General features: G+C 30.8%; 1 protein-coding gene across 1 annotated transcript; it reads left to right on the top strand.

Annotated features, from left to right (window-relative positions):
- Window positions 1-10,389: 10,389 nt before the first annotated feature.
- On the top strand, window positions 10,390-18,008 carry LOC139881840 (non-specific phospholipase C4-like). The gene is given in 7 exon segments (XM_071866244.1): window positions 10,390-10,417; window positions 14,664-15,077; window positions 15,080-15,133; window positions 15,136-15,262; window positions 16,505-16,914; window positions 17,170-17,340; window positions 17,623-18,008. Coding segments are annotated over 7 exon segments (1,590 nt in total).
- Window positions 18,009-23,902: the final 5,894 nt, after the last annotated feature.

Below are 23,902 nucleotides of genomic sequence, written 5' to 3'. Positions count from 1 at the left end.
TTTGTCCAAAGTTAATTTATCTAATATTTTAAATTTTTTTATCAATAGTTACAACTAAACATACGATGTTCATGGACATGTGTATCCACAGACACGTCTATACCCACAAACAACTCTATGTAATTACAACATATTTGATTTCAACAAACCCCTCATCCATAACTCCATTAATTTTTCTTTACTTGGCACCTAATCAGCATTGTATAATTATTAGAGGGCTATCACAAGGCAGCTAGTTTCGCATGTATAAATAGTAAGTTAATAGAATACCCTCAATATTTCTACTTTATCTTTGAATTGATGTTATTTGACTTTTTAGATTCACATAAAAAATTATATATGATCATTATTATTATTTAAAATTATCAATTTTTGAATTAATCAAAAAAATAAAACGTCATGAATATATATTACTACAAAATTCACCTCAAGTATTTTTTTTTACATAGTCCAAAATACACTGAGATAATTTTTTCTTTTTGCACAAAACTCGTAATACAACTTAAAATAAATTTTGTTTATTTTGTATGAAATTTGTTTCGATGTTTAAATATACAATATTTTATTTGGAGCGTAATTTGATGTTTGTATGTATTTTGAATTTTATAAAAATACTAGTTAAATTAGTGGAACGATACGTGTGGACAATCACGGGTTAATTTTATTTTGATTATTTAAAAATATATGTGATACTCATAATTAAGACTATAATATTTATTTACTATTCAAAATACAATATTATATTCTAAGTATATCACATATACTAACGATTAACATAACAACTTAATTTTAACGCATTTCAACTATACAATGAAAATATTTTGAATCGTATAATTGGACCGATAATCAAAAAATTGAGTTGTTAAATGTTATATGGCGATAAATTTAAAACACCCTATACAATAAGATGAATATATATAAATTTATTCATCAATTAAAATTAGACGATCCCCGAAAATTCCAAAATGATATGCTAGAGAACCTGCCCGTGGAGAGATCCAGAGTTACATTTTATAATTGGGCGTTGTCCATCGTATTTTCTTTATAAAAAGCTGACTCTCCCTCGTATTTTGATATGAACTTTATCAATATATTTGACATTTTGTTAAGGTATTTTTTATCCTCGCCTATAAATTTATGATGTCCATTAAAATCTGTTGATGTATCATTTATAACCAATATTATTTTTGACACGTATAAATCTTCTTAAAATTACCATGCCACATTAATTCTTATAAAATTTCTATATGTTTATGTCATAGAGTTTTATTTACTTGTCTCGATAATCAATCATGTCTCATATCCAGATAAACATAATAATCTCACTCTAATATTGAATTTACTTTTCAAAAATAATTCTATTAAATTATTAAAAGAATTTGATAATCTTCAAATAAAGTATAGAAATTTTAAATCTCGACTTGATCATATATGTACCTAATGTCGTGGACCTGTATGATAGATATACCATAGTTTGCAAAGCTTTGTGTAGCGTTAGCTTGTTTACTTAGCCATAACTAATTAGAATTAATATTATTTCTTAAATCCTATAGAAATAATATTTTCTGATAAATTTATAAAATTTTATTATATTATTGAGATATTTAATTAGTTTATGGTTTAATCAAATTGAAACATATAATATGATTCTAGTGATAGATATTTATATACTTTATTACTACTTCTATATTTTAAGAGATGATATTTCGAGACTTTTTATGCATACCAATATAATCAATTCTTATACATAAATCATCTTTACTTTTTAATTTTATACTTTCTCTTTCCTTATAAAATTATTCATTATATTGGGAAGAGAGTGAGTGGAGGGTTAAAAAAGTAAAAAATACATTGATATTCTAAAAACGTCATTTATTTAAAAATAAAAAATATTTCAAAAAAAATCATCTAATTATATATGGAGAGAGTATATCTTAAACATACAATAAATAGTAGCGCAACTACATTTTCATAATATAAAACCTCTATACAAATTCATATGTTTTTAAGACTCATGGTAGGTACTATAAAAAATATACACCCGTTTTATCTTTTTTAATTTACCGTGAATACTAAATATAAAACATTTCTCCATTAAACCATATTCTAAACTTCCACTCTTATTCTAATAAGGATACATTTCAATTAAACAACATTTTTAAAATACTATTTCTCAAATCTTAAAAAATAACATTTTATAATAAATTTATAAGTTCTAGCGTTATTATATAAACATTTAATTTAAGATAAAAGAGAATTAAAATAAAAAATAATATGATTTTATTAATAGTATTTTTGTTATTTATTATTTTAAACTCATGATAGATTTATAATATAAAAATCTTAATAGAATTTATAATTTTTTTATATCTACTATTATTGAAGAACTCACACATGTTGATTTATTCTTTATGTATCTTATAATTTTCAATCTTAGAATATTTTTGAATTAAATTCCATTTCAAACATCCGCCATTATTTATATAAAGGCACTTTTTAATTTTATTTAAAATACATTTTAATTTCTGCATAAAAATTATATCATTAATATAAATCCTAATATTACTTATGCGATATATGTATATGAAATAAAAAAAATTATTTAGACATTTTATTCAAAATAAAATAAATTAGAAATAAATAAAATTATTATTTTATCAATTAAAGACAATCAATTAATAAAAAATTATCAAAAGACGACCAAGTAATAAAAAATTATTTAATATTAATGTCTGCATAAAAAGAATATCATTAATATAGCCGTAATATTTCTTATGTCTTATATATGATTCAATTAGTCGGTATATCATCAATGCTTATAAAAATAATAAATTTATATTTACTCTTTTTATAAATTTATGTATTTCTGGAATTTAATATAGGAAAAAAAATATTGCACCCAAAAAACAATATTACACCCTAAATAAATCAATGATTTTTTCTTAAGTGCAGATATTTATGGCAATTAAGTTTTGATTATATTATCTCCATATAAGAATTTTTTAAAAAAAAAGAAATCTTAAACTTAGTAAAGTTTCATTCTCCTCCGCATTAATTTGACCTAAACTTTATAAAATTTCAATGTGAAAACTATATAATGATTGATGTTGAGGAAATAAAAAATAAACTAATAGACCTAATTGATTTTTTTTTTTTTTTTCATTTCTATATTTTCTATTCTTAAATCAAGGAAATGTTTTCTTGATGTGATGATCATTTTCATACATTTATATCTTTGATAACTTTTTTGAGAATTTTTGGAAAAAATACCACTCATGAAGTACTTATTAATTATTCATCCCGAAAATTGATGGCGATGGACCCAATTCATAAAATCACTTAGGTTGGAGGATGGCTACCTCTTTATGAAATCCAAAATTATTGAATAAAAAAAGAGTATTTTTTCCTTGGATTAAATTATTTGATAGATGTACCAAAAATAAATTATATACATATAAAATAAGAAATAAGGAAGTTACAAAAATTATAATTTCACTAATGTTTTTTGCTATCCACAAACTATTGCTGCAGATTTCTGTAAGTCATCTCCTTTATGTTAGAGATATTCATTCCTCATCAGTCTTGCATATGTCCATCTTCTCTAATTAATCATACGGAAATAAATAGAAAAATGATAAAAATTATTTAGATATATGAGATATGGAAATAGAAGGATCATAATAACATTTGCAGTTATCAAGACATGTAAAAATCTGCAAAAATATAAATCATGCTCTGATTCGTCACATTAAAACGAATATATAGAATAAATATTGAATAAACATCAATGTTTGTCTCCAAATAGGAAACATCAAGCTTTTGAACGCGTATGAATATTTTCATTGCAATATATTATACTGTAAAAATAATATTCATATTGCATGAATTAATAAAAAATAATTTTTTTTTGTAATTTTGATTTAATATATTAATTTGTGGTCCTCTCATTAAGAATTACTTCATTGTATGAAACTAAATGTTTTCATTAGGAATTTTGTTTTCTTAACAGGCATATTTATGATATATGAATATCTATAACTATATATATTGAGTGAACAGCGGTGTAAGTGAATGCTCATCACCCGGTTAGTTTAGTTTAATTCTACATCTATATTATAATATATACGGTTTTAATCTTAAGTTCTTATATAAAAATATATGACATTATATATATATATATATTCTATTTTATTTTTATATTAAATCATCACCATTAAATTTATTTTTTATCGCTGTGTCAAGCGTACCACCAAATACACCACCACAACTACAATCGCTGACAATCGTTTGCAGCCATCGTTGACTAATGATGATTGTGAGATTCATTTAAGTGAACATATATTTAAAAATAATACGAATAAATATATATTTATATAAATAAATTTAAAAATTTAAAATATTATCTATAATGATACATAAAAAATACATAAATATAGCATATCTTCTATTTTTAGAGTGACTATTTAACTTGGTTTGTCAGGCACTTTTGGTTTCTTTATAATAACGTAAAAATAAAATGGAAGTACAATTTGTACTAATGGTAATTTTTTTTTTAAAAAAAAGTTCTTGGATATATTTTTATATATTTGCTAGCTATAGCACTAAGGGTGCTGACTGATAGACTCACTTAAGTGGGCATATATTTAGCAAATACTATCGAATCCCATGAGTGCTAGGTAATTCTTTTAATTATTCTCTTTTTTCTTTCTTGACCATTTTAATAACATAAATGAATACTTGTCTTTTCTATATAAAGTTGTGTACTTCTAGTGTTATTTTTACATGATTTAAAATATATTATTATTTTCTTATTTTTGTATTAACCATAAAACAATACTACGACAGTTTAGGGAACCCGTGCTATTTTTTATTTTCTGAGTTCAAAATAAGTCACCTGTAAAAAATATATCGAATTATATTCATCATTAATATATGATTATAGATATTTTAAAAAAGTTAATATTATGTTTATATTTATTTCAATAAATAAAATCTTACTTAGTTATTGAAATAATTTTTTTATGAATTTAATTAATGAATTTCAGTTAAATTTTAATAAAAACTGATTTTATTATGGTGGGACTTAAATTCTTAACGGCTCCATAATGTAATTCAATAGATTATCAATATTTCAAACAACAACGACAATAACAAACCTCAATTCCGTGTGAATCGACAATATAAACGCTCAATTTTTAAGCACACGATCTATGTATAACTCACATATCGTATTTCAAAACATATATAATATAATATAATATATAAAATATCATCTAATAAAATATAAAGACATATTTACTACATACCCTATCAATAAATCATCTAACCTATAACTAAAATAAAGTTATTTTATGTGACATCGAATGTGTGCACAACTCATAGACTCATAGAATATGGTATATTCGTTAGGATAACTTGTGAACATTATATTTCTGAGTACATCTATGTACTGATACACTACACGTGGGCGGGTTGACAACAAACCATATCGTTTGCTCTGTTATTTGTAATATTATTGAATTGATGATAGAGCACAAACATGAACATACACCCAAACCACTACGCAACTATATACATTAGTAATAGATATGAACAATATCAATTTGCATTTTGGATACGCTTCGACTACGTCAATACACCACAAACCCATTCTGACTTTTGATAACGACAATTTAATGATATATTTACTCTTGAAGGGACTCGATAAGGAGTTCCACACTCATAGAATTCTGTTCTTGCTAGGCATTAAAACTGTCTGTAATTGTTGGGATGGTATAAAAAATCACAGGAACACAGATGAATCTGATCGTCTTGTTGCAGAGCCAAGACCCGGAATAATTATGTTAGATTATGATTGTAAGGGTTTGAAAAATTTGAATCCCGCCGCAAAATTTTTCGGACGAAACCAAACTTAAATCTATTGAAATTCAATTATTAACTAACAAATTATTTTATAAAAATAACATTTACTGAAACATAAACCTTAGTAAAAACAGTTTTTCTGAAGCTTAATACTTGACATTTAGGAAGCTAAATAATATTATTTATGTATAAATATATGGAAAATTTTAAAATTTTAATCATATTTATTGTTGGAACTTCATTATATATAATTAGCCTATTAAACTTTAAATTGACATAATGTTTTCGTGGGTTCAATTTTTATAAGATACTTTTAGTCCATTTAAAAGTTTGGGCATTATTTATTATTTTTTTCAAGGTTAGTGATGTCGTGAGACATCATAACCTATTGTGTGCCTCCGTCACTCTCGAAGCTTTGAAATCATATTTAAGGGACTTTTCCGTCCTCTCTAAATTAAATACTTATTTTAACTTAATTTTCTAATTATATGCGATCATTTGTCATCATATGCGATTTGATCTTGAACTCATATGCGATTATATACGATCTTTAATTAAATATTTGAACTTAATCTGGTAGTTATATGTCCTTATGATATGCGATTTCTCGGCTGATTAGTCCTCCATACTCTGCTTGTCGGCAGATTTTATGTCCACAATCTGCTCCCTTAATCAACCCCCCACTTATGATCATTATTAAAAGGATGATAATAAAAAGTTATTATAAAGCTTACAAAAGGGATCAGAATACAAATTCTCACTGTAAAAACAAACCCTAAAGATGTATGAATCTTTAGCTTATCCCTAAAGGCAATTAGTCAACAAAAAGAGAGAGAGTCATTTCAAATCTAAGGGGAAAAAAAAGGTTGGATAACAGTCAAAATACACACCCATATAATCTAACTACACACCTTTAAATTGAAAGAGATATTTATACCCTTTTTTTTCAACACGCGGATTCCTTCCCCAATTCCTATTCTACAATACACTCCTAAGTTCTACTCCTAATTAAACAACTGCTCTCCATCTACAAAAAATTTATTGACACAACAAGGGAACTCCATCGATTTAAAAGCTGAATTGAATTTAGTCATTCATTTTCTTTTTCTCCGCCAACCTAATTTTCTACCTTGAACCAATAAAAGTGATATCGAAAAAATGAGCTCGAATGCTGTAATAATCTGTGAAATTGAACTGGTATAGAATGCTGAACTTGACCAATCTGTCAGGATTTTTCTCCAATCACCGGAAGGCCGAGACATTCTGGTCAATGTAAAGAAAGGATTATTCTCCAGTCTCAAGATGCAAATTCATGCAAGTAGAAAATTAGGTTGACGGAGAAACATACAATTTTTGTACAGTATATAAATTCATGCAAGTAGTAGCCTACGTTCTTTAAAATGAAAACAGATTCAGAGCCGTTGTTTAATTGGGAGTAGTCGAGTAGAAGTTAGGAGTTTTGTAGAAGAAGAATTGGAGAAGGAAATGGCGTGTTTTAAAAAGGGGTAAAAATGTTTCTTCCAATTAATAGGTGTGTTGTTAGATTATAAGGGTGTGTATTTTGACTCATTTGCGATATATAAAATTCTAAATAGTCTACTTTTAGATATAGATGAAACCTATTTTTGGAACGGTAAATGTATTATATTTGGAAATATTTTATCTTGTAAATAAATCTAAAAAGTGCACGAAATGGCTATTAAAACAGTATTTGTTTTCTTTTTGCAATTACTAAAAATAGTAATATTACATACAAAACTGCGAATATATAATTAACTATTCGTAATTGTGCGATAGTTTTGTAGATATTCGTCAAAATTTATTCGCCATTTCAAACGAGACCGTAAATTACTGTATAGATGTCTTTCATCCAATATAATATGATTAAATGTTTTGTTATTTCCATCCCAAAATATATATTATATATTATTTTTATTAAAAATTGTATATAAATATTAAATGTATTTTGAGATAAAATATTATCTATCGTAAAATAGTAAATGAATGGATCTGAAGATCGTAATTTTTATTGATGAGATACTTTATGATGTACATGTAATTCCTAGTTTTAAGCATATAACGGTAAATTGGTGGAGAAGTAAACTAGTGGAGAAATAATTAATTAGTGGAGTAGTGGAGTCGTGTAGGACTCGTGTAAGTATCCTATATTACACCCTCCTCCCCCGAAGTATCTTATATTACACCCTCCTCCCCCACAAGATGGATGTTGGAAACATTCAGTTTCGATAACAAGGTAGAAAACGATGATTGACCTAATGGCTTGATGAACAAGTCAGGCAATTGAGATGTGGAGAAAATGTAAGAAAGTAAAGTTAATCCAGACTGAATCTTTTTTCTTGTGAAATGACAATCGATGTCCACATGCTTAGTTCATTCGTGATACATTGGATTTTGAACAAGAGCAATAGCTGATTGATTGTCAAAGGAATAGGAAGAGAAGGTGGTAAACGGAATTTACTAAGAAGATTGACAAGCCACATTATTTCACAAGCAGTTATCGTTAAGGCTCGATATTCCGCCTCGGCTAAAGAACAACTCACTATGGTTTTCTTTTTAGCACGCCAACTAATCAAACTACCACCAAGAAGCAAAAAATAACCGGAAATCGAGCGACGATCTTGATGACAACCTGTCCAATCACTGTCACAAAAAACACGAATAGGAGGCAAACCTGAGTGTGGTAAGGACGAAGCTGGATAAAAAATTCCAATTCCAGGGATCCCTTTGATGTATCGTAAAACTCTGTGTGCTGCTTACAAGTGAGTTTGAGTTGGGCAGTCCAAAAATTGAGATAGCTGTTGGGCCATAAAAGTATATCGGGCTTGGTTGCATTGAGATAAAAGAGACGACCCACAAGCCTTCTAAAGGAAGAAGCAGTCCGTGAATCAAGACGAGGTTCGCCCGACTTGGGGCGGTGAAGCTTCAGTGTGGTTTCCATCAGAAAAGTGACCGACGCTCAGCCCAAATAGCCGGCGTCGTCGAGTATTTCGAGAGCGTACTTCCGCTGGCAGAGGAAGATTCATTTATGAGAGTGCGCAACTTCAATCCCTAAGAAATACTTCAGCTCGCCAAGATCTTTGATGGTGGAGTGGAGATAGAGCTTGATGGCATCGATTTGAGGAAGAGAAGACCTGGCCAAGATGATATCATCAACATAGAAGAATAAAAAAATTGTCGAACTATCTCTTATTTGAACGAAGATGGACTGATCGAAATGGAGGCGCCGAAATCCCTACCGAAAAAGAGATGATGTGAGCTTTGAAAACCATTGTCGAGAAGCTTGTTTGAGGCCGTATATGCTTTTTAATAAACGGCAAGCAGAGTTAGGAGGAGCGGGAATGCTAGGAGGAACTTTCATGTAAATGGCTTCGTTTAGGCCGTCGTGCAAGAAAGCATTGTTCACTTGATGAAGATGCCAACCATAGTGAGCAGATAATGCAATGACTAAGCGGATGGAAGCAATATTTGCAACCGGAGAGAAGGTATCGAAATAATCGACTCCTTGTTTTTGAGTGTATCCTTTTGCGGCTAATCGCGCTTTGTAACGTTCGATAGTCCCGTTAGCATGAAATTTCAATTTGTATATCCATTGACAACTGATTGGTTTCTTTCCAGGAGGTAAAGGAACAATTTTCCATCTATTATTGGCTTCGAGAGCTGCAAGTTTAGTAGCCATAGCTGAACGCCAGTGAGGATTGTCGAGAGCCTGTATATAAGTTTTGGGTTCCTGAATGGAAGAAATATTGAGAACAAAGGGCCTGTATTTAGGAGAGAGCCTGCTATAATTCAGGTAATCCGAAATTGAATATTTCCCTTTTGATCCTTCACAATCAACATTAGTATAATTCAAATGATAACTTGTCAAATAAGATGGTTGTTGTTTTTGTCTAGTAGATCTCCGGAGGTGGGTTGGTTCATCAATCAGGGGGTGTGACGATTGAATAGGAGCTGGTGGACTCGATTTGTAGTGGAGGTGATGGTGATATTTGAGGTGTTGATGGGATTGGATGACTAGCAGGACTTGATGAGAAGGAGGGTGAATGAGGTACTGGTGGGTTGATGAGGAGAGGTGAGTCGACTTCACTTGCTGGAATTGGCAAGACAATGTTTGAACGAGGTGTGTGATCAAGGAAAGGGTCGACGGGGGAGACATTGGTGTTGTAAAAAGGAAAGAAATGCTCCATAAGGTAACATCCCTTGAGACTATATATTACTTTGAAATGAGATTGAACAATGTCTATCCCTATGATTGTGAGGAATAACCAAGAAACACACATGGGGAAGCTCTCAGATCAAATTTTGAACGATTCCGAGAGAGGATAGATACATAACTAAGACAATAAAAAATTCTTAACTTAGAATAATTTGGTGGAGTGCGAAATAGAATTTCATATGGTGTCTTATTTCCTAATACAGCAGAAGGCATACGATTAATTAAATGACATGCAGTAAGTATAGAAATTCTATTTCGCACTCCAAAATTCAATAGGTAAGCAAGAGTGAAACATGAGTGCACGTGCCACTTGGAATAAATGCTGATGTTTTCTTTCCATCCTTGCGTTTTGTTGGGGAGTTTCGACACAAGATAGTTGATGAATAATACCTAATGTGTGATATATATCCTTAAGAATAAATTCAAGTCCATTGTCAGTTCTAATATATTTAATTTTTGCATTAAACTGAGTGTGAACCATATGAATAAAATGTTTGACATGAAAAGAGACTTCTGACTTATTTTTCATCATGTATATCCAAATAAGTCTAGAGTGATCATCAACTATAGTGAGAAAGAATCGAAATCCTCATGTATTGGAAACTTTATACGGACCCCAAATGTCCATATGTAAGAGTTGAAAAATCTTAAAAGCTTTACTATCACTAAGGGAGAAAGGTGGACGTTTTTATTTTGCTAAAGGGCAAATAGTACAAACTAAACAAAGATTTTTATTATTGAGAAATGAAAATTTTGAATTTATTACACGTAATTTTTCATGAAAAAGATGTCATAATCTACTGTGCCATAAAAATACAGGTGACACGTTTGGTAATGGAATTGAATTAGGAATACGAAACGAAACTGTGAGGGCTATGATGGCGGAAGCTGATGGATCAAGAGGAAGAGGACGATTTTTAAAATGACACTGAAATAGAAAGAGTCCTCTTTGGAGTCTAGCAGTGCCAATCATCCGACCCGATTGGTCCTGAATGAAACACAAACAACCAAAAAGAATGAGACGAAGTGAATTTTCGATAAGTAATTTACTTACAGAAAGATGATTAAATTTGAATGTAGGAACATTCTGGTAGGTGATGAGAGAGCCTCTGATAGGTGATGAGAGAGCCTGTGGTTTCAGGAGAGATAGAGTTGAGAAGCCAAGATTTCACTATGGAATTGGCACGACGCCAGTCCTGGAAGGTGGAGTTGGTTGTGGTGATGGTATTTCACCATTGACGAGACCAAGTTCAATTTTGATTTCAAGGCTGTGGTCATGAAAATTATCCATAAATGATAGTTAAATTTGTGAGAAGCTCACTGACAAGGTTTTAATTTGGTGATTCAATTGATGCGACAAATAAAGGATTGGCAGGAGCATGTGAGATTTCGGAAGAAGAATCTTTCGTCGTGTTGGGAAAAGTTGACGATCGAGTTTAGACTGATATCATTTAAAGTAATAAATGAGTTGATCTGAAGATCTTAATATTTATTGATGAGATACTTTATAATATACATGTAATTTAGACAGAAAACTAACAACTAAATAATCCTAGTTTTAAGCATACAAGAATAAACTAGTAATTAGTGGAGTAGTGTAGTACTCGTGTAAGTATCTCTGTGTAGGACTCGTGTAAATATCACGTATTATCTATATCTAAATATCATCATAAAAGTGCGCCAAATAATAATAATACATCATAAGAATATTGTATATAAAATACGTACATTCTATATGATCTTTAATAATGATTATATTTATTATTTTCAAGTATAGACAAATATTATTAGCCTCATTTGATCAAATTGTTGTATTTATTTATCACGAATAATTAACTATAATATATGAGCGAGAGAGAAAATAGTAGATGTAATGGAATTACAAAAGAGATAAAATTATAAAGCTGAGAAAATTGTAAAATAGGAAAGGGAATATCCAGAACATCAAGTCCAATCAGAATCCGATTAAAATAGATCACGTTATTAAATTTTTGAGTGACGAATCAGACAAGATTCATCTATAAATACATCACAACTTTTCACATAAAATTTTGTCATAGACAATATTCTTTGAGAGAAAATTAGAGAGAGAAAGAAATTTTCCGTTCGGATCTCTGTTTGTTGTCATAAATTCATCGGCTCAAAAAGTTGAGAACATAAAGTCGAGAGTATTGGCCGGTCCTGTTAAGTAGAATATGAATTCTAGAATAGGTAGTTGATCTAAGTCTAACTTTATTAGGAATTAGAAGTTAATGATACTAGTGTGCAAACGGGATAAATTTGTCACTAGATAATTCAGAGGCTTTCTCCCTTTATTGTAAGAACTTCTGTTCGGTTTCATTACCTGCAGGATAGGTGTTTGTTAACACACCGAATTACGATATAAATAAAAGACGAAAAGTGTTTGCATTGAAATATCTCGTGTCAATCTCTAGTTATCTTTTATTGCGTTGAATCTAGTTTTGAGCCAACAAAACCCACAACGTTTATATGCTACAACAATTTAACAATTGAAATCAAATCATTAGCACAGATTGTTTTGACACAGTTATGCAATAAGAATACTGATAGAATACATATTCGACTCAAGATTGTTTCATCACCTCAATTACATTTTTGGAATACTGATCGAATCCATATTTGACTCAGGATTGATCCATCACATCAATTACTTTTTTGCAATATTGATCGAATCCATATTTGACTCAGGATTGTTTTCATAATCCATCGGTGTAACCACTGGACGAGTTGTTCCTCGCTTCAAAGCTACAGTTGTTATTCGAATCAAATTTAACTCATCCACCGCAATATCATTAAGATTGATTCACACTCATAAGTTTCAAATCTAATATCTCAATATCTAATATCATTAAATTGACATAATGTTTATGTATGTCAGTACTTCATCATCAATTGAGTTAATTTAACTCCGACATAATTATTATTGATTCAATCTCAACTCTCAACTCAAACTCGCATTTTTAGTAGACAATTACATCACAAATAATTTATTACACAAATAGTTCACCAGATCGCAAACTATTCTTGATATTACTGGTTCAGTATCAACTAAATTGTATCGAATCAGCCGACACTAGTTCAGCATCATCAACTACACTTAATCAAATCAGCTGCCACTAATTTAGTATCAAATCAACTGAAGTAGTTCATTACAGTCCCACGCTAAGTCTCGATTTCTATCACAATCCAATTTACCTCACACAAGAGTAGCATCAGATCATAAACTATCGCCGTAAGTTTTAGTTCAGTAAGGTATTGAGAGCAATTTATTTATTATTTATATCTCTAAATAGAAAAATATTAGAATAATGATTTAATATAAAAACTAATCTAATGACTCATAATATGCGATATGTGAAATAAAAAATCTTGAATTTTGAATCACTATATTAATTTTCATATTAAATCACTATCCAAAACATTATTCTTCTAAATATGTATTCATTGTATTATCAGCTTTATAATGGAAATGGACAAATTAAATAAATATAAGCCTAAACAATAACCATTTGCGTTTCTTTCCAATTAAATGGATGGAGTATATAGGAAATTAGAGAAAATTAGTGTTATGAATTTATTTATTTTTATTTATTATATATATTGTAATTAAAGATTTTTTTTATAGTGTATAGATTATTTTAAAAAAGAAATAAAATTAATTGTCTTAAAATAAATTTAAAATTAACGTTAATGCAACCACACTACTTAACCACTTTATAAAAACTCTTCTTCCTCCTAAATAAATAAAATTTATATATTTTCCCTCTAAATTTTTTTCCTACGTGAAGTAAGACTTTCCAGCATACTAATAATAATCCATTTTTATTATTCTTTTTTTTTGTTACTTGCAATATATTAGCAGCTTCCAAAAATAATTTAATTTTTTGCACATTCAATCACTATGGTAGAGAGGGGTCAACGTATGAAACCAAAAAACTTTAGAGGAAAATTATGGAGATTTTAGAGGGAAGTATGAGAAAGGAAAAAAATATTGAGGCTGAAGATTTGGTTAACGTAGAAAAAAAATTAGAGAAAAAATAAATAAATTTTATTTATGTTTTATTAGGAGGGAAGAAGAGTTTTTGTAATGGTTAAGTAGTGTGGTTATAGAGTTAATTTTAGATTTATTTTAAGACAATTAATTTTATTTTCTTTTTAAAATAGTCTATTTAATTTTTATTGTGTGTAGTTTTGCACACTATAGAAAAACTTTTTTACTAAATTGATTCAATACAAAATGAATCATGAAATTCGCAAGTTAAACACATTGAATTTTTTTCTTCTTGAAGTAAAACACTTAAGAGTTGAATGATGAATCATGCGTCCAAGTATTTGTTACTTGAAACTTAAAAAAAATTAAAAAAAAGTGTTTGTTACTTGTGTATATTAATTATTATCGTCCAAAGCTCTATAAATACATATAATAGAAAACATCAACACACATGACACACCCAAAGAAACAACAATAATATTTCCATTCACAATAGAATCCCCGCCGGCTACAAAAACACCAACAATGGTGACGGAAATAAGTTCTTCTGATCAGTCCCAATCAAAACGGTGGTCGTTTTGGTTCAAGAAAACAGGTCATTCGACCACATGCTCGGCTGGTTCAAGAAACTAAACCCAGAAATAAATGGCGTCACAGAAAATCAGTATTCTAATCAAATATCCACTTCGGATGCAAACTCAAACCGTTTATTCTTTGGGGACTCCTCTGGCTATGTTGTACCTGACCCCGGACACTCAATCCAGGACATATACGAGCAAGTGTTTGGAATTCCGTGGAGCGACTCGAACTCAAAAGCGGTCGAACCGACCATGAATGGGTTCGTACAAAATGGGGAGAGGAGAGAAAAGGACATGGCCGAGACGGTCATGAATGGGTTTAGACCGGAGAAAATCCCGGTTTATAAGGAGTTGGCATCGGAATTCGGGATTTGTGATAGGTGGTTCGCTTCCGTCCTGCTTCGACTCAGCCGAACCGGTTATTCGTACACTCGGCTACTTCGCATGGCTCACGAGCAATGATACGAAAAAATTGGAACAAGGATTGCCACAAAAGACTATTTTCGATTCATTGGACGAGAGTGGGTTCAGCTTCGGGATTTATTATCAGTATCCTCCAAGTACTTTGTTCTACAGGTATGTAGCCATTTTGGTTCTTGATTTTCAATTTTTATGGTCTTTTGATTGATCAATTTATTTATGATTGAGTACATGCACTAATCATGTCAACATTCATTTGAAATAAACTTTCTATGATGGAGATTGGGAAAAGAAGAAAGACAAAACTTAACTCATGCGTTGACAAAAGATTATACAACCGTCCGCCATTAAAATTTGACATTTATTAATTTTTAATTTTATGCATTTGATTTAGAATTTGTTTAATTTTCTTCCACTAACATTCACTAATCCATCTTATACATTAGTACAGAATAAAATATATAATATTAATAAAACATATTAAAAAATCATATACTAAACACGTCACTAACAGAAAAAAGTTTAAAAATCGACAAATACCCCATGTCAAAAAATTTAAATGGATATTGGTTTTTTCCCAAGAAGAAAAGACTAGATAACATTTTTGAATTTATAATTATATTTTTATTTACAAGGACACTTGAAAGAGGACATTCTTCTACCAAATTGTAAAATCATCTATTATGGAGCTAAAAATCTTTATAGGGAAATGGATTTTTAGTTATTAGTATTAGTTTTATTTTTTGGAAAAATCTACTTCTACCTGTTCACCTAAAGTTTTTTCTTTATCACTTTGGCACTTTCAAAGTCTTAAAAAATTTTATAATAAAAGAATAATTATATTTATTTATTTAATTATTTGGCAAAAATTAGCCTCCAGCTGTATTAGCATCCCTATTTTATTCTAGGGAGCTGATTCTCATTTATTTTCATTCTAACAGACAATTTTGTATTTCCATTCATTGTATATAATTCGAATCGGTTGTCAAATTATAAATTGATGAGAGTTTGAAATATGGGTTTTGTTATGATAACTATCTATGATCCATTATTTATGCAAATTAGTATAGTAATTTGAAATCTTATCTAGGAATAAGTTTTAGGTTATTGGCTGTAGTTCACTGATACGTAAGAAAGAGGATATATATGTCCAAGCCTATTGCACGCAAGTAGTACAAATATTATGGGTTGGTTGGTATTAATGATCTATCTGCCTCGTTAGGAATATCAATTATCAAGAGATGCATTGTACCTTCCATTTCTATTTAACATTTCATATTAAATAATGATTAAAACTAAGAAACTAGCCTAAAGAAAAAACAAAGGAATTGCATTAAGTAATTGCACTAGCTCTTCTTGAAATAAAGATCTAACTAATTTATTTGTTTGGTTAATTAGGAACTTGAGGAAATTGAAATACGTGAAAAACTTCCACCAATTTGATCTAGACTTCAAGAATCACTGCAAGGAAGGAAAGTTACCAAACTATGTGGTAGTAGAACAAAGATGGTTCGACTTGTTGAAGATTCCGGCCAACGACGACCATCCTTCTCATGATGTCGGCGAAGGCCAAAAATTTGTGAAAGAAGTGTACGAGGCATTAAGAGCAAGCCCTCAATGGAATGAAATGTTGTTCGTGATTATCTATGATGAACATGGTGGCTTCTACGATCATGTTCCTACTCCGGTTAATGGAGTCCCCAGTCCTGACGATAACATCGGTCCGGCTCCCTACAACTTTAAATTTGATCGACTTGGTGTTAGGGTTCCTGCTTTCCTAATTTCTCCTTGGATCGAACGAGGGACTTGTAAGTTACGCAAATTTTCTTTCTTTTGTGTACTTTTAGGAGGTTTCCTAATACTATTTTTCAACTATACCATTTTTTTAATTATATATTACTAATATAATTCTATCTTTAAATCTCTAATATTCTGTCCCCAAAAATCGTACTCACAATCTCCCAAAAGAGTAAATGTCGAACGGTGGACCACTGCCTTGATCGCAACTATACCAATTTTAACTAACCATGTTTTGATAATTTTTTATTTTTTTAATTACGTAGTGTTACATGGGCCATCAGGCCCCTATCCAACATCAGAGTTCGAGCACTCTTCAATTCCTGCAACTGTAAAAAAGATTTTCAATCTCAAAGATTTCCTAACAAAGCGTGATGCTTGGGCTGGCACATTCGAGACTGTCCTCAATAGAAGTACCCCGAGAATGGATTGTCCAGGTATGTACATGAATATCGCTAATGTTAATCGTATCAAATTTAGAATGATTCGCCAACCACGACATGTTCGATTGGCTAAGGCGTCCGCCTTCTCTCTTAAGGTTGAAAGTTCGAATTTCATTGGGAATATATATATATACACATGCACATATATATAATAGAATGATTCCATATAAGATATTGACGAATACATAGGTGTAAGTTCCACAATTATAATGTTACCTATGATTTCTTATGTTGCGTCGATGTGAGTGATTGTTTACATTTAAGTATACCGTACAGCGACATTACCAGAGCCAGTGAAAATGCGAGACGTGGAGCCGAAAGAAGATGTGAAGTTGAGTGAGTTTCAAGAAGAGCTAGTGCAATTATCGGCAACGTTAAAGGGAGACCACAAGAAGGAAAGATATCCGGAAAGATTGGTAAAGAACATGACAGTGGCAGAAGCTGCGAAATATTGTGAAAATGCTTTTAAGAAATTTCATTATCACTGTGAAAGAGCCAAAGCCAGTGGAGTTGACGAAGAAGTGATTGTTTCTGTTCCTTGCTCACCTGATAATCATCAAAATGTAATAATTTGGCCAGAAGTTAACCAGCAGATCAAGCCGAAATCCAAATCATGGGTTCATAAGATATTTTCTTGTGCGGTCTGTGCCAACTTAAATTAGTAATTACATTTTAAGGATTTGCATGTATGTTATGGTAGCTATATATTACTCCTAGTTTGCATGGAAATATTATATTGCGTGGGTACTTGTATTGTTTAATAACAATTTATATACTTTTAACTTGTTCCATTAATGAAATAATCAGTGGTGGAGCCTTAGACGTAGTGGTTATCGTATCTATTAACACCAGGGAAAGGCCCCCGACTTAATTAACTTTAAAAGCCTTCCCATCTGTTGGGATTTAATTTTATAATTAATGACAAAAGATGGACTGTTTTGCGGATGAAGAAAACAGAAGGACCAAAGCTTCAAAAGTTTAATTTTGCATGGACCTGTATGAAAATGCTGGAAACATTGCTGCAATCAGTAGATGGATGGCTGGAGATTCTTGAGTGGTTGTGGCCAAGGAACTTATTTGCATATATTAAATAAAATAAAAAATTAGAATTTGGTGATCGATTCTTTAAAAAGGAGAAAGCGTGATTTTTTTTATAAGTACAAGCTTGTAATCGAAAATCAATCAATGAAAAAATTTGGACTTTTTATTTTCTTCAAGATGTAGACTCTTAAAACTTTTATTTTATGTTTTAGTTATGAATAAATTTGAATTAGTAGTAGTAACTAGCTTTATCTTTATGTTTTAATCAAAATTTATGTTTTTCTTCTCTATAGTCAAATCATAACACCACTACAACATCTCAAAGTCTCTGTTTTTGTTTTGTAAAACCCAAAAAACGTGTTTCCTGGGTAAAGGTTCACTGAATTTTCGAAGGAGATGAAATTCATGTCCAAAACTCTTCAAAATTACCTTTAAATCCCTGTTTTATTGCAAAACATAACCTTTGGACATAAAAATCGATTTATGGGTTTTAGGAAGATAAAAACAGAAGCCTTTGAAGAGATTGTCATGGAACCTCTAACAATGATAAAGGATGAGATTTGATTGAAAATTTAACATAAACTCATACTACACTACACTAAACATTATTCAATTTAAAGCTTAATTAAAAAAAAGAATTTGAAATTTAAATCTACAGTTTTCCAGATTTCAAAGCATCGATATTTTTTATTAAAATCAAGAATTAAGTATTATAAGCTAAAAAGATGACTTTTATGGTTAAAATGACTAAATCCTCACTTTTTTAAAGGAACCAATAGCAAACAAGGTGTATTTCTAGTTCCAGGATTTTGTTTGGGCATCACATATTAATTCTCAGCTGTCCATCACGAATTGCACCTGTTTTCCTGCGTTTTTGACCTTTTAGTCCCTGCAAAGCTGCAGATTTTCAGTTTGGTCCTCAAATTCTTCTTTTCTTCATAACAGCCACACTTTCGTCTTTAATCACAAAATTAAATCCAACAATTCTCTCCTAATTTTGTGATTAAATCATCAATGAAGTCCTAAAACCTTTCTGCAGTATGTACCATAAGGTCCTTGACAAAATCAAAATTTTCAATTTGGTCCTCAAAATCTTCTTCTATTCAAAACAGCCCCCCTAGACGAATTTTTTTCCTTAATCACAAAATTAATCCTAACAGTTGTCCCCTAATTTTGTGATTAAAGTACCAATCTTCCTTAAAATTCTAAAATGAAAAAAATTATCAAAATAATGAATAAAGCTAATCATTCTTCTCTTTTCTCTATACTAATTTTCTTTGACTTTCTTGCATTACACTACTTCTTGAAAATAAAACTACACTAACAAAAAGAAAAACTTTCAAACTCTTTCTCAAAACTCTCAATTTTTTATTTTATGGAAGCTTGATTTTTGCTCTTGTTTAGTTCCTAGGATTAATCCAAGACTTTATATACCTCTATAAGAAACCTTAGAAACTCAAAATCCTAAGAAAAGAAGAGCAATGGATTTCTGCATAAAGTTATCAAAAATAATAGTTTGGTTCCTGATTTTACGAAGAAGATAAAGTTCGTGGAGAAAACTTTTAAAAGTTACATTTAGACCCCTATTTCAAAATAAAAACAGAACCTCATGAAACATGATTTATGGGTTTTACAAAACAAAAACAGAGACTTTGAGATGTTGTAGTGGTATTGTGATTCGACTATAGAGAAGAAAAGAATGGATTTTGATTAAAAATATAGAGATAAAGCTAGCTACTACTATTAATTCGAATTTATTCATAACTAAAACATAAAATAAAAACTTTAAAGCTTTAAGAGTCTACATCTTGAAAGAAATAAAAAGCCTAGATTTTTTCATTGATTGATTTCCGATTACAAACTTGTATTTATAGGAAACAAATCACACTTTCTCTTTTTTAAAGAGCCAATCACAAAATTCTAATTTTCTATTTTACTTAATAGATGCAAATAAGTTCCTTGGTCACCTCAAGAATCTCTATCCGTCCATCTATTGATTGCAGCAAAGTTTCCAGCATTTTTCATACAGGTCCCTGCAAAATTAATTTTTTGAAGCTTTGGTCCTTCTATTTTCTTCGTCTGCAAAACAGTCCCTCTTTCGTCATTAATCACAAAATTAAATCCCAACAGTTCTCCCCTAATTTTGTGATTAATGTACCATGAAGTCCTTGAGAGTTTCCTGCATTTGTACCATTGAGTCCTTGAAAAAATCCAAATTTTCAGTTTGATTCTTGAAATCTTCTTCTCTTCAAAACAGTCCCTCGTAGACGAATTTTTTCTTAATCACAAAATTAATTCTAACACCATCCAGTGTATGTGTACGCGGCAGCATGTGGCTTTCTTTGTTGACATACCGGGCAATCTCTCGGCATTTGACATGGTCTTCTCTATAAGTGTAGCTAATTAAGACTTCATCCATTTTGACTTCACCCCATAATCTTCAGCTGATCAAAATCACTTCATAAGCTTAGCTACCTGTAGGTTATTAATGGATATCTGCTTATGCTTTAAAACTGTCGGATATTGTTTTTTTACTTTTAACAACATTCCTCCATACCAAACTATATAAAAACTACTTTCCTTTATTAAAATAAACTTCACACCGAGATCAATTTTTTTTAACACAAAACCATGAAATGAGTGAATCCAAAATTATTACGTACTTACTGTAAACTCGATGCAACAACACAACTGAGTGATTTAAACACAAATTAATGAAACTGAGAAAAGAAAAACTAAGTTACTGTTCAGTTAGTGGCTGAGAGAGAGTAAAGCAAGATCAAAATATACGCAAGCAGCCTGATCATACCACGTGCAAAAATGGAGCACACATTCATAATTAAGAATCACTAAATTTCCAGTTAACATCTACAAATTTAAAACCAATATAATAATATACGCAATGCCCTATATTTCTTTAAGAAAATATGGATGGTTGGATTGTATTGATCGGCTTTGAATGCTTGTTTATAAATAGTGGTTTCTCCTATTTGCAAGTTGCACAATTGAATTGAGTTAGAGAGTCTTTCTGACTCAGATTTTCGAAAATTGGGATTGCGCCACGTTAAAGATATTTACGGTTCAAAAAATCTGATGTAAAATTATTTATGGTCACGATTTTATAAGTATGGGAACGTTTTTTTCACGACTGAAAAATCGTGGCGTAAGATATTTTTCGCCATATTTTTTTGACAACGATAAAAATATATGGTGTAAAAATACAATACACCATGATTTGGAAGACGTGCATAGTGTTTTTGTCTCCACGGTTCCAAAACCGTGGCAATAGGGATGAACAAGATTAATTAACTTTTCAGGTTCCCCATATCATCTTGAAAATACAGGAAATCCACAGTTAAATCATCTCGACCACAACTCTCTCTTTTCACTTCTGAAACCCTAATCCTCTCAAATCCCCTCTTTCTCTCACAAAATTCACTTACTAGAAGCGATGGTTTTCTTCCACAAAGCTCTACTTTTCGTTCAAAGATACGATTTGGCTCTAAACTTGTCTGTTAATTTCATGTTTTTTTTTTTCATTTAAAGTGTTGTGGATGAATGATTTGATGACAGTTTATTCTTTTGCATGATTTTGATGAGTAAATAGAACTTTTGCATATAGTTTCTATTTAAAGAATGGAAAAAGATCTCTTTCCGGTTAGTGTAATAATTGACATTTTTAGAAGTATTTTGATAATTTGATTTACTGTCATGTTGTTTGATTTGGATCGAAGATTACTCTATTATTAACTGTTGTTGGTATAAGTCCTCTGCATTTATTCTCAATAAGCTCTGTTTTGCTATCGATAGTGTATTAATTCGTGTGCTTATGCGCTGTTACTCATGAATCATAAACATATGTTGGTAATTGGTAGTTGTAGTTGCTATATCTTTATGATCTGTTGGTTTACTCTATTTTCATATCACAAAATGGTACACCATTTTGAGATGACCATTTCACATTACCAAAAAATATCTGTCTCAACAAAGATGCTGTAGTAAGATGAATATAATTTCATCACCATTTCAGTTGTTACACTTATATAATTTATATAGAACCTTTTACTTATGTTTTGTATTATCTCATTGTATTTCAGTTATTGCCAAGGGGCTTGGCTAACTAAAATTCTAGGCAGTGAAGCTGCAACACGTATTCTCCTCAGTTTACCATGTCGATGACCCTATCCTATCCATTTATGTCATCTTCAAAGCACTGAAGGGATGAGTACTAGATTACCCACTACAAAATTCTCAGAATTCGTCAACGGACATGGGTTGAAGGCGTGTTTCAGCTTTTGGTTCGATTTTTTGGCTGTGAAGAGTACAATTTAATTGCTCGTGTTACAATATTTGAAACGAGTATTAATAAATTTTTGGAGACTCCTTGGCGAATGGGTCATCCAGAATGATTTTGACCTGAACTCTATTAAGAGAGATCTTGACGGTAATCTGTCGCGGTTTTCGATTAAGGCTTTGAAGGATCTCTTCTTCGATGTTGATGTGACCCAAAGACATGTTATAGAACAAGAACCATTGGTATGTTCTTAACATCTTTTGCATGAGTGATTATATGATCTGTTACGTATATATACCATAGATATTTGTTTAATATTTCTATTTGTTTCTCTTTTCAGGTGCTCCGACCTAGAGTGCTCCAACGATTAGGACTTACTTTTGATCAGGTCTTTTAAGTTCGACTTCTTTCCAGGTCGAAGGTTTATTGATGTGAGCTGAAGGTCGGCATGGAGGACAATCTTTCCAGCAATATGTCACGCCATGAGTGGGGATTAATTTGTAAGGACGAGGCAATAGCAGTAAGGGACAGATTTAAATTGCTATGGATTGGAATGACCTTAGATCCGTACATGGTCTTCTTCGCTAAGGTTATAAGAGTAGGTCAGTAGGCCGTTTTCCAGTATGTCCATCAAGAAAATTAGCTTTTTTTTTAATGGAGGCAGCAGTCGCTACCTCAATTCCATTTAAGTGCAGAGGCATTGGGGTAGGGTAAATTAGGAAAAAGGATGGGAATATAGTTGATCAAAAAATTGATCCAAAGGTTGGATCAATAGTCATCAGCGCATTCCTAGTTACCACAAATAGCCACCGAGTGAAAAGTCATTAGGGAAAGGTACAGGAGACCTCTATCCACTTTTCCAGGAGAGGCAGCTACTCCTTGCCTGTTACCCCCAAATAGTCATAGAATTCAGTGCAAAGATGGTGGATATCTGACTCTGTGTGACTTTAACTAAGTACCAACATTCTGAATTTCGAATTTTATTTTTATTTTTGAAGCCCTTGAGGTTATTTTTGTTTCATTATAATGTTTTAATTGAGTTCCATCTCTGATTCACATTTCTTGGTACCGACCTTCGCATTTTTCTTTCATTTGCAGCCATGCACTCGCCATTGCTAAGGTCAATTTCAGTCGTTGAAGCTGTTAGATCGTTCAAGGCTAGCCATCCAGTTGGTTTTGATATTGTATTTACAGCTAAATCTAACTATATTGTACCATATT

This window comes from Rutidosis leptorrhynchoides, unplaced genomic scaffold (assembly GCF_046630445.1).
Source record: "Rutidosis leptorrhynchoides isolate AG116_Rl617_1_P2 unplaced genomic scaffold, CSIRO_AGI_Rlap_v1 contig202, whole genome shotgun sequence".
Taxonomy (NCBI): domain Eukaryota; kingdom Viridiplantae; phylum Streptophyta; class Magnoliopsida; order Asterales; family Asteraceae; genus Rutidosis; species Rutidosis leptorrhynchoides.
This window is presented reverse-complemented; position numbering and strand designations above follow the sequence as displayed.